General features: G+C 35.3%; 5 protein-coding genes across 5 annotated transcripts; 3 read left to right on the top strand and 2 right to left on the bottom strand.

Moving 5' to 3' along the window:
* Positions 1–220: 220 nt before the first annotated feature.
* On the top strand, positions 221–1,606 carry RO3G_12440 (uncharacterized protein; the record flags this gene model as incomplete). Its single annotated transcript, XM_067667024.1, has 6 exons — positions 221–309; positions 361–696; positions 755–886; positions 938–1,165; positions 1,236–1,292; positions 1,486–1,606. The coding sequence occupies 6 exons, from the start codon at positions 221–223 to the stop codon at positions 1,604–1,606; spliced, it is 963 nt and encodes a 320-aa protein (XP_067523125.1).
* A 2,355-nt stretch (positions 1,607–3,961) lies between these two features.
* RO3G_12439 (uncharacterized protein) lies at positions 3,962–5,662 on the top strand (the record flags this gene model as incomplete). The annotated part of the gene is made up of 2 exons (XM_067667023.1): positions 3,962–4,858; positions 4,919–5,662. The coding sequence occupies 2 exons, from the start codon at positions 3,962–3,964 to the stop codon at positions 5,660–5,662; spliced, it is 1,641 nt and encodes a 546-aa protein (XP_067523124.1).
* Positions 5,663–6,103: 441 nt separating this feature from the next.
* RO3G_12438 (uncharacterized protein) lies at positions 6,104–7,625 on the bottom strand (the record flags this gene model as incomplete). The annotated part of the gene is made up of 5 exons (XM_067667022.1): positions 6,104–6,872; positions 6,924–6,981; positions 7,040–7,260; positions 7,316–7,419; positions 7,476–7,625. The coding sequence occupies 5 exons, from the start codon at positions 7,623–7,625 to the stop codon at positions 6,104–6,106; spliced, it is 1,302 nt and encodes a 433-aa protein (XP_067523123.1).
* A 502-nt stretch (positions 7,626–8,127) lies between these two features.
* RO3G_12437 (uncharacterized protein) lies at positions 8,128–8,965 on the top strand (the record flags this gene model as incomplete). The annotated part of the gene is made up of 4 exons (XM_067667021.1): positions 8,128–8,199; positions 8,273–8,382; positions 8,439–8,602; positions 8,658–8,965. The coding sequence occupies 4 exons, from the start codon at positions 8,128–8,130 to the stop codon at positions 8,963–8,965; spliced, it is 654 nt and encodes a 217-aa protein (XP_067523122.1).
* Positions 8,966–10,816: 1,851 nt separating this feature from the next.
* Positions 10,817–11,336, bottom strand: RO3G_12436 (uncharacterized protein; the record flags this gene model as incomplete). The annotated part of the gene is made up of 3 exons (XM_067667020.1): positions 10,817–10,978; positions 11,038–11,143; positions 11,200–11,336. The coding sequence occupies 3 exons, from the start codon at positions 11,334–11,336 to the stop codon at positions 10,817–10,819; spliced, it is 405 nt and encodes a 134-aa protein (XP_067523121.1).
* Between the last annotated feature and the right edge of the window lie 176 nt (positions 11,337–11,512).

Below are 11,512 nucleotides of genomic sequence, written 5' to 3'. Positions count from 1 at the left end.
ACGCAATTACGGCTTCTTCATAATAAGCATTCAGCTTTGAGCCTTTGCTAATTTGTCTGTAATAAATAACCAGTTGAAAAAGAGGAACCACAACATCTGCTTTTAATTTCCTATTATAGTCACCAAAAGTCACAACCTATTTGTCTCTTTTGCACAGCTTTTTTTTTTTTTTTTTTTTTTTTTTTTTGAATATTCTACATTATATTGAAGCCTTCTTCAAATGACTTACGTATGCACTATTTGTATTTCAGACTTGAACTCTAATGTTTCTGTTGCCCTCCCTTGTGGACATATATTTCACAAAACATGGTAAAGGAATTGCTACAGAGAAGAGAAAATAAATTATTAAATGTTTTATAGCATTGAAGCCTGGTTAACAAATGATGCTAATCAAGGCCATCGCACAAATTGCCCTTTGTGTAAGAGGCCTGCTACCAAAAGATCCCTTCTTGGGCCATTGTTTTTCTCAGTTGACGACAATGTTGAAATGGAGGCTTTTTCTTCCGTTGAGGATAAACTTAAAATTGAAGAATTAGAAACAAAAAATAGAGAATTGCAAAGTAGTTTGGACAAGCAAAAACAGGATATTGATAGAAAAACGCACATGTTGAATCAAATTCAGGAGGAATTTGATAAAACCCGCGCTACTGAGCAGAAGTATGTTTCTACAGTAAGGTACCTAAAGCAATTGAAAAGGTAAATACACAAGAATATCATATATAGCCCTTTTTAATAAAAAATGTGTTTTATATAGAGTGGCTGATATTGATGACTATTTGTCGCAGCCTACAACACAAGCTTATTTAGCTGCACTTTCTCGTCTACCTCGTCCTGATCTAATTGTTGCTTTAGGCGGTTTAAAATCAAAATGTGTACAGTTAGCCAAGTAAGTTACTTTTGCTGTGATTTTTGTTACCTTTCTTACAAATATTTATAGTCAAAGAGACGTTGCATTAAAAAAAGCTGAAAAAGCCAAGTCTAAAGAAGAAGAGCTATCAGAAAAGGTTACAGGATTATTAAAGAAAGTGGAAAAATTGAAAAATAAAGACAAAAACAAAAGCAAGACATTCAACCCTACCAATTACTTAAAGTATAGTGAATCTTCAAGCTCTCGTAATGTGATTGTCTTGGATTCAGATGATGATTCAGATAGTGAATTCGAAAGGTTTGTAAAAATGAAAAAAAGTTTGCAACAAAGTATGAAACATGGCATTTAACTGCTTTGTGCTCTTTAGCATTAGGCCAAGCCAAAACAACCTACTTATTGATAATAATGATTTGGATGAAGAACGGTAAGTATTCTCTTCTTTATTATCTATTTCGTATATCAAAGCTAAAATGGGTTTATTTATGTTAGTATCCCATCTTCATCTTCTGACGAAAGTGATGATAATCTATTATATACAGTGACAGACCACTCAGGGTAAAAACATATATCAAACAGCTAATTGTATTTAATATGCTTATTTGAATATAAAACTATAGTATCCCAATAAGTTTAGGAAGACCAACTGGGAGTACTGATGAAGGAGCAGCGCATCATTCGTACGGGAAACGAAGAGGTGAAGATATTATAGAACCAGCCCGCAAGCAATCAAGAGCTTAATAGCATACAAGCATTGTTCTTTGACACCCACGCATAGTGAAGATATATCCCTGTGAAAAGTGCATTATTTATTTTTAAAATTAACACGGTGCATCGAACTCAAACAGTAGACTTGTGTACGTATACCCTTCCATTCTCTACATTTTCTTGTAAATAAATTAAAATAACAAAACAATAGCATTTATGTTTGCAAAAATTGAATTTGAAATCTGCTCTATTGATCTTTTATTTGCAAAAGTTTGCAAATTGGAATGTGGTATATTTTGTTAAATGAGGCGAAAAATTGATTTGCTACTAGTAAATCGTGAATCAAGCATTGATGTAAATGGTAAATATGCAAGGAGTTTGGGAAGCAAAAAACAGGAGGAGATACTACTTACACTCTACTGTGTCAATATCTTAAATTAAAGAAATCAATAGACTATGTACAATGAGATATTTCAATAGAACGTTTATTTAAATCTGACTGTAAGGCCTTTTTTCTAAAAGGATTTAGATAAAGATAGATGGTTTCTCTGCTTGTTTTGTTTATTTTAACAAGGAGAAGCCACATACAAAGTGAAAAATAGCAGGGCCCAAATTATTAGAAATACAGCAAACGCATGACTTAGCACTCTCTGATCTCAATATACGACTAAACAGATTTCAAAAAAAAAAAAAAAATATGGTAATTTTGAAAATAACCAAACTTAGGTTTGAAAAAAGTAACCGGTTTTTTTTTTTTTTTTTTTTTTTTTTTTTTTTTTTTTTTTTTTTTTTTTTTTTTTGGTACGATGTCCCAGTAGCTCGTCCACATCTGACGACCATGTTTCAATAGACAAGCATTGTAGCTGAATATCCTGAGAGAATCGCCAGGAAGTAGTTTGCCTGGAATGAGGCCCTTCGAAGGCCTTTTGGAAGGCAGAAAGTCAAGCTTGACAATGTTGCTCAAACTGAACTTGGCCTAGTTCATTCCGAAGCTTTGGTAGTTGAAAGACTATGTTGCTTTTTAGGAGTCACTCCGAGCATACTACTGTTCTTCAGGTTCGTTATGCGAACACACCAACTAGCCATGCTACTGTCCAGTCGATTCACCGAAAGCTTCGACTACCGTCTTATTTCAGGAATGAGCTTGCTGACTATTCCTTGATTGCCAACTTAAGTTGCAAATTTAATGATGATGCTACCTTTGTGATAGGAAACCGGTCTTCTCTAAAATTTAGGCTTTATAAACCCATTTGTGGGGTAATTTTTCGAAGACTCCTTCAGAAGGTTGGCTTCTGCGTTCTCCCGATTTATGAATTTCGAACAAGTAAATTCTGTTCACACTGTGAAGAATTGGCCCTGTAGAAATCTTGATTGACACCGAATCCTCGTCCCTATAGAAGACAAGCCCCTTCTCAATTTATTAGACACAGCATATAAGATGTGCAAATTAAAACTGCCGAGTATCTGTGGTTAATAACAGTAGGGAACACTTTCGCAACTGGAATCGTGACTTAGCTGTCTACCCCAAGATGTTGCATATTGTTCATTTGCTTCGTGAGAATAACTGAGTTCCTAAAAGGCTCAGATGTGGCGTTCTTCAACAATCAAGAAGACCCAGAGAGCATGATGATGGCCTGCAAGGCCAACGTCGAGCACGTTGCCCCAGAAATCAGTAGCTTCTCTTGTCTGGTTATCGCTGATCAACGTTTGGATGTATTAGCTGTAAGATAAACATAATAATAGTTTTTGAATTTTTACTTATTTTTTCTATTTTATTATTTCATATCTATACATACATTAATGACTCTCGCTCTCATGTAAGTACACTAAACAACTCAGCCAAAACTGTATCTATCCTGATTTTATATCCATTTGGGTATTTTCATTGATTTCCATTTGGATCTCTTTTCTTGCCCAATTGTTTTTTACCTCTTATTTTCTAAATATTTCAATTCAATTTACCAATAATTAATGAAAAATAGTATGGCTTGAGACGTCTCATTTTGACAGCATTTAATGCTTTATGCATGAATAAGATATGTAATTTAAAGTATTTTTTTTACATGTCATAAAACAAAAAGTGCCGAATAGGTTAAAAGAAGAAGCAATATTAAGTTTTCTATCATACTTGATGGAAACGAATCCTAATATCAAAAAAAAAGAATGCCTTCCCAATATGCTTTTTCTTAGTAAATGGGCGTGAATGATTATGTCATGATGAGAATACGGAGTTGTAAATTATATCGAGGCACATTTTAGGGTTTTCTTTTTTTTTTATAAAATTTTGTGAACGAAAAAAAAAAAAGAAAAAAAGAGCTGTAGTTTCAGTGATATTAACTTCCACCCTCCCTAACCCACTTCTCTAATTCTAATACAAAAAAGACGGCCATGTCAGCAGAACAAGAAACGAGCAATACGATAAACAGCTTACATGTCAAATTTAGTCCAGATAATACAAACGAACCAATAGAATATTCAAATTATTATGCACCACTTCAAAACAATGAAGTGATACCAAATGACTATCCCACTCGTACTTCTTTTAGAATAGACAACCCTTATGGCATACATCCACCTCACGAAATCATCGACCAGTCATCATCTCGTGATTCCGAGAAAGTAGTAGAAGTTTCACCTAATGAGCGTTATGTGCGTTTAAATACTCTGCTCGGCAAAGGTGCATACAAAGTTGTTTATAAAGCTATTGACCGTGATGAAGGCTATGAGGTTGCTTGGAATACAATGCAAGCTATGTCGAACCCAAACAATAAGGATCTCGAACATGAAATTCAGATTCTCAAATCAGTTCGACACCCTAATATTATTGCATTTCATGATGCCTGGTATGGAGATAATGAGTTTGTATTCGTTACTGAGCTCATGACATCCGGTACATTGCGAGAATACATTCGAAAACTGGTTCCTTTACCTAACTTAAAGATCATCAAGCGCTGGTCTCGTCAAATCTTGAAAGGGTTGGCTTATCTCCACGGTCACAATCCACCCATCATTCATAGAGATATTAAATGTGACAACATCTTTATTAACGGTGCTCATGGTGAGGTCAAGATTGGGGACATGGGAACAGCAGAGATGAAGTTGGGTAAAAAGTATACATTGATTGGTACGCCTGAATTTATGGCACCTGAAATGTACGAAGAACAGGGTTATAGTGAAAAAGTAGATATATATGCTTTTGGTATGTGTCTTTTAGAGATGGCAACAGGTGAGTATCCTTATGGTGAATGTAAAAATGCAGCACAGATTTATAAAAAAGTGTCTGCTGTAAAGTATTTTACATTTGGGAACGAGAGAAACCTGATTCTAATTCTTCTGTTTGCATAGGGAGTCAAACCTGCTTGTCTTTCCAAAGTAGTAAATCCAGAAGTTCTTAGTGTGATTGAGAATTGTTTGAGTAATGAAGATGAAAGAATGTCAGCCCAAGAGATTTTAGAGCATTCTTTCCTGGCTGTTGAACCTGATGTTGTTTTGCTTGCAGCCGATCCAGATAATGTTCATTTGACGCTTCAGGTCGTATTCAAAGGCATGGACAAACTCTCTGTGAAATTTGATTTTAATGTAGAGACAGATACAGCGGAAGAAGTAGTGCGGGAGATGATTGAGGAACAAGTCTTGCCAGAGAGATATCAACAACATATCACAAAAGAGATCAATCGTATCTTGAGAGACATTGACAAGCCATCCGAGTCAGAGCAGGCGGAACAAGTCAGAAGATCGGTTTGGCGAAGAGAGAGTGATATCCGAAACGAACTGGAACGAACAAGAGCAGAGTTGAATCAGGCAAACGAAAGAGTGTTGGAGATAGAACAAAAATATGAAACCTACGAGAGCCGTGTTTTAGCAGCCGAAAATAAGTATAGAGAGGCATTACGTACTCTAAAAGAACTAGAAGAATTGAAATTGCCAGCAATAGCAGAGGTCGATAATAAACCACCTAATGAGATTATGAATAGCTTATCGATCAATAGCCCATCTACAGCAGTATCACAATCCTTGGATGAACGAGAACGAGAGAAATTGGTGAATCATATTTTGGATGGTCAAGAAATTATAAAAAATTATGTATAAGGATATTAACAATCAATTTTAGAGTATTCGGATGATACAGACATCAGTGTATTTGTCACAGACTGTGCTTTGGCATCACATCGGGGGGCAGACAAAGCACAAGAATGGGCAAAGAAATTACAAAATCAAGATATTATGACCGTAGGTGACTTACGGGATTTACATGATGAAGACTGGGCGGGCATTGGTTTAACCGTGTTTGCCCTGAGAGCTTTAAAGAATATGCTGAAAGGTAAACGATTGGCTGCAAGCAGTCCATCGCCACAACAACAAACACCTGCATCTCCTCCACAAGTCATTCAATCTCCTCCGTCATAAAATAAACAAAAAAAAAAGCTCACTGTTTAATACACAATAAAAAGAAAATTTGTATAAAGGGAGGAAGGTAGTAATAGCAGTAGAGTAATAGGAAAGAGGGGGGGAATTCTATACAATATTTTTTTAATCCATCATCATAATATCTTCTTCTTTGTCCATCATCATTTCATCTCTTGCTTCTGAATGAACAATTTCACGTCTTGCTTCAGGTGAAATACCAGGATGATGTTTCTTTCGGAGTACTTCAAGCAACAAGTCTTTTTGTTCTGCCACTAAATCTTGTTTATAGCGCTGAACAAAGACCAGCAAAGATTGATGCCAAAGTACAGGCATTTCGCGTGGATCATTTGTAAATCGAGCATAGTGCATCACAAGAGCATCTACCACCTTGTAAGGTAAAGCATATTTCTTGTCAAGCAAGACACGTATAAAAAGTGAGTTAGGGCCAGTGTAATCCATCTCGGCCAAACGCAGCAAGGCAGCAGAAGAGTGGAGGACGGGGATAGAGACCTTGGCAAGTACACTACCCAAGATGGAAGCTTCCTTTAGTGTACAGTTACCAGACTCACAAAGTGGAAACAAGATACCCTTAAAGAAAGCAGCAGGACGATATAACCCCTTCTTTAATGCCAAGTAAAGATGATAGCTCAACTTCTTGTTTTCAGCAATATCTTCACGTACACGGTCCAGTAAAATAAGGTTTAAAAATCGTTGAACGGGTTTGACCTTTAAGTTGGAGACAAACATACGAGTAGCTTCATAAGTAGCATGTGGTGTCCAGGTTTCGGGTTGGGTGATGTATAAAATCTCTTCCCAGTTGTTCAAGGAAGGAATGATCTTGAATGCTTTGGGTAATTTACCAGACTTGTAACGGCTTAACAATTGACCCACTCTATTAAATAGTATAAATCATTTCTTCTTTACGCACTGATATAATTCTTACTTTGTATAGACTTCGACAACCTTTGGATTCATAGAAGGCGTTAATTGTTCTTCTTCCTCTATATGATTGTAAAAAAATTAAAAGTTTTTCTTTCTCTTTCCTTTGTCTGTACATACCAATGGCAGGCAAACCTTCAGCAGCATTCTTTTCATTGATTTTCTCCATAATGATATCTGCCAATGACTTCTTTTCTCTAGGTGCGCTAGGGAAAAATTTACTCAAAATATCAGCGTCTGCTTCATCTACTTCAATTTCTTCATATTCAGGATATTCTTCAATCTCATCAATCTCTTCTTCATCCTCGGGAAACCCTAAGCCAAATGTTCCTTTTGATACTCTATTTAAAGAAAATATGAGTGAGATAAAAATGATTGGTATAGTATATACTTTACTCTTCTTCTTCTTCTTCTTCCTCGTTTCCCTCATGGTCAATTTGCTCTTGTTGTTCTCTTGCAATTTTCAAAATTTTTTTAGATAATTTAGAATCCAGGTATTCCTATATGCATATAATTGTAAGCAAACATTATAAAAACATCATTTTTAAGCTTTTACCGGATCGGCTTCTTCGGATCGATTGTTACGATCAACGAATTTTTGACGAGGTGCTTTCTTTGTAAAAGCTTGCTCGGGAAGATCAGCAAGCTGAACATGAAGAGGATCATGGCGTTGAGAACGATTGGCTTTTGCTGAAGCTTTTCCCATTTTACAAAAAATAAAAGTTAAAAAAAAAAAGAAAAAGTAAAAAAAAAAAAAAAAAAAAAAAAGAGAGGCTTGTGACTCCTTCTTTGTCCTGCAAATCTCAACTTTTTTATTGGATACTTTTTAAAGTTGAACAAAAAAAAAAATCAAAGCATCACTATTCACAGAGATCAGCTCTAACCAAGATTTCTTTCTTTTTATAGCTAATAATAAGCCTAGCTTTTAGACAAAGAAAGGAAATAAGTTAGAATAAGAATGAGTAACTATCACGTCAATCTGGAATTAATAAGCAGACGTAAAAGTAAGAGTCTCTGTTCACAAAGACATTTACAAAAGAGAACAAACTATTTTTTTTAAAAAAAAAAAAAGGAACATGAATAGACTATGACAAGTGCAGTTGATATAAAGGTTATTAGGGTGCCACGTCACAGTGATACCCTTTTTTTGTATTTATTTATTTAGTCATTTTCGCCTTCTTTTTTTTTTTTCCTCTCCGCATAACAAAATGGTAAAAACTACAATTATTGCGAGAATAATGGATGGCCTTCCGTTGGCTGCTAGTATGGATGATGAGCAGGTAAAAGGGAGAGAAAAGAAGAAGAGTGTGATACTTGTGAACATATAAACCTAATACATACACTATAAAAAAGGTTGAAACAGAGTTGGCCGAATATAAATCTCAAGCCAAAGCTATATTTAAGCGTCTTAATACGAACTCTGAACCGAGATGTTCGATTGAATCAGGAAGATATGCTTTCCAGTAAGTCGTTTGCTTTTACAGAGAAAAAGTCTCTTTAATGACCAAACAAAAAATAGTTATATTATTGAAGGAAGTGTATGCTATCTTTGTATCTGTGACCAGTCTTATCCTCGTAAACTTGCCTTTAGCTATTTAGAAGAATTAGCCAAGGAATTCAATATGAGCTATGGTAATGAAGTAGATAAAGCTGGCCTTAGACCTTACGCATTTGTAAAGTTTGGTAAGAATATGAAAAAGAAGAGAAAGTAAAACGATGTATTTATATTATTTAAAAGACACTTTTATGCAAAAGACAAAAAGAATATATCAAGATACAAGAACGCAAAGCAATTTATCCAAACTGAATGAAGATTTACAAGACGTGACACGTATCATGACTAAAAACATGGAAGATTTATTATGGCGTGGAGATAGTTTGGATCGTATGAGCACAATATCAGGCGAATTAAAGGATAGCGCAAAGATGTTTAAAGACAAAGCAAGACATTTGAATTTACAAGCTCTTTATCGAAAATATGGACCCCCTGTGGCTATCGCTACCTTTATTTTACTCGTTATTCTTATTCGTTACTATTGGTTCTAATAAAATATGTTTTATACCAACCCCTTGATTTCTGTATGCTTTGCCTCTTTCATTTATTTTATGTGGCTCATAAACATAGTTGATCATCATACAATAGGATTCATTTGATCCTCTATCAGAAGTGTTTGCCATCCAGTGAATTTGATTAGGTATGGCTCCATTGCTGAAATGAAAGTTGGCTATAAAGAAAACATGCTGAGTGAAAAAGGTGACTTTTATAAAGAGACATTTACCCACTGGGTCTATTACATGTCTCTTTTGGTTATCTTTCACTGATAGAATATATTTTGAGCATAAATCCATCAATGTCTCTTTATACTCTTCCTGTCTCTTTTCACTCGTGTCAGTTACGTGTGCTTCAATCCATTTTTTTATTACCTGATCCCAATCAATGATTCCTTTAGGTAGATCAATATGGTTATTTGCTAGTTGATTCAGGACCCACTTTCTAAATCCTGGTATAGGACTAAGGGTTGCAAAGGTCTTTAGCTGTGGATATTCTTGCTGTAAGGACTCGATGGCACTTGTGATGAGATGACGCCCTAAATTGATATTTCCAAATGCGGTTTGAGTTGTGATTGTATAGCAAATGGCACAATGAAAATTCTCAGGCAAGTTGATTGCGGATTCTGCATCCAAAATAGAATGAATACTATTTGGCATAGAGGGTAAAAGAGCGATATGAATAAAGACCAGTGGCTCATGTGGTAAGCTATCGACAAAAAGACCGTAAATACGACGATCTGGTCCTAAGCGTCTGATGTGTAAATGATAAAGAAGCCAAATTCTAAATTTAATAGATGTGTCTTTGCTCATACTTTATACATCACCTTTTAATATCTTTGTGGTCTTTGATTGGATGTACAGCTTCATGTAAGCAAATCTGTTGAGATGTTTTAGTTATTTTGCCTCTTGTACCACAAAAAAAACCTTTTCTATAATCTCAAACGAGTCATCTTCCCAAGATATCCTCTTCATCTGAAGATTGTCCTGTCCAAGTAATTCCCCCAACTGCTCTGAAATGATCCTATCAAGTTGAATACATGTATTATTCCTTTCTTTTTCTACCCTATTCAATTGGGACTAGATTGATTTTAAGCATATGCACATATATTCCATCTATTGTTGATATATCATCCAACATACTTGCAAGTGTAACCGCATATCAGCCAATGCCTTTACTGGTTCTGAAAGAGAGCAAATAGAACGAACCAGATGACTATGGTTTGCCTTGACATCAACTCCTTCTTTCACTAATACATGGCGTTTATAAATAAATGCTACTTCTTTTTCACTTTGTATAGTACTTTACTGACAGAATCGATCAAGGAGCAAAGTAAATTGTATCTCCCACTCTAAAATAGACAAAAAAAAAAGGAAGCATGTAAACTCAAACTGATATCCCCAACCTCTTCTTACGCTATCAAGCTGCCAATAACAACGAATACTATCCATGACAGAAGGCAAAATAGAATCATAGCTTGTTTGATTCTTTTCAGTCGAGCTTCCTTTTGCATGGTAATACCTTGGAGCCAGGTTTCCTTTTTAAAAGAATAAGCTGCCAACTTTAGTTGAATTTAAGTTTTGTACCTGAAAATTGTGTTTTATGTATCAAGAACCCATTATATAACGTAGGATAGAGTTGGCTGTTTAGCCTGTTGAGTCTATGCATCTTGGGAAAGAAAAAGGAAAATGTAAAAAAGAAAGAAAGGCTTACGAGAGGACAAGAGGGTGAATAGAAGACACGTGAACAATGCTGATAAGGTAACACCAGAAAGGTGCCCCCTTTTTTTTGGGGGGAAAAGATCTGACGGTTGACGAATAGAGAAAGGTTGATTTTATTAAGAAAGTCTATAGAATACATGTATAATAATGAGGCTCATAAGGACGACCATCAGAATAAAATGCTTCATATTTTGGCTGACTTTCATCACCGTTCATGTTAATCCATCCTCCTCCAGGTAGAGTGAACGTATGCTGTGTGGTTTTTCCATCGATAGGACCAATGTAAAACTATAATATCAGTGAGTATGTCAACTAGTGCCAAATGAAAAAAAAAGGATGGATTTTACCGAAAGCCGAATTAGATCATCTCTATTTTGAGTGTTAAGACAGTCATCTGTAGTATAAGGACAGCAGCCTTTATCACCAGGAGCCAAACTATCTCGCTCGAAAAGGCTAGTGAAAGGTAAAGATGAATAAGCATGCTCATGTGCGAATGAAGATAGGCTTACGAATAGATGGTGGCACTAGAATTACCAAAGAGTTGAGTGACGCGAAATGCGGTATGTTGAGATGTATTGTAAACACAATAAGCAGAGATTTCTTGTAAAATGAGAAACAAAGTGAAATAAATAAATCTATAGTTCATGTTGCTTTGACTGACTGATAACAATAACAAAATAGAATAGATTACAATCGATAGTTATTTATAAAGATAATCCTTTTATGAATATCAATACTATTTGAACAAAGACTTGATTATCCTCATCTTTGCTTTGTAAATGAATTCCACAATACAGTGTACTCGAGTAGAGATGAAGCTTT

Source organism: Rhizopus delemar, genomic scaffold (assembly GCF_000149305.1).
Source record: "Rhizopus delemar RA 99-880 supercont3.10 genomic scaffold, whole genome shotgun sequence".
Lineage (NCBI taxonomy): Eukaryota > Fungi > Mucoromycota > Mucoromycetes > Mucorales > Rhizopodaceae > Rhizopus > Rhizopus delemar.
This window is presented reverse-complemented; position numbering and strand designations above follow the sequence as displayed.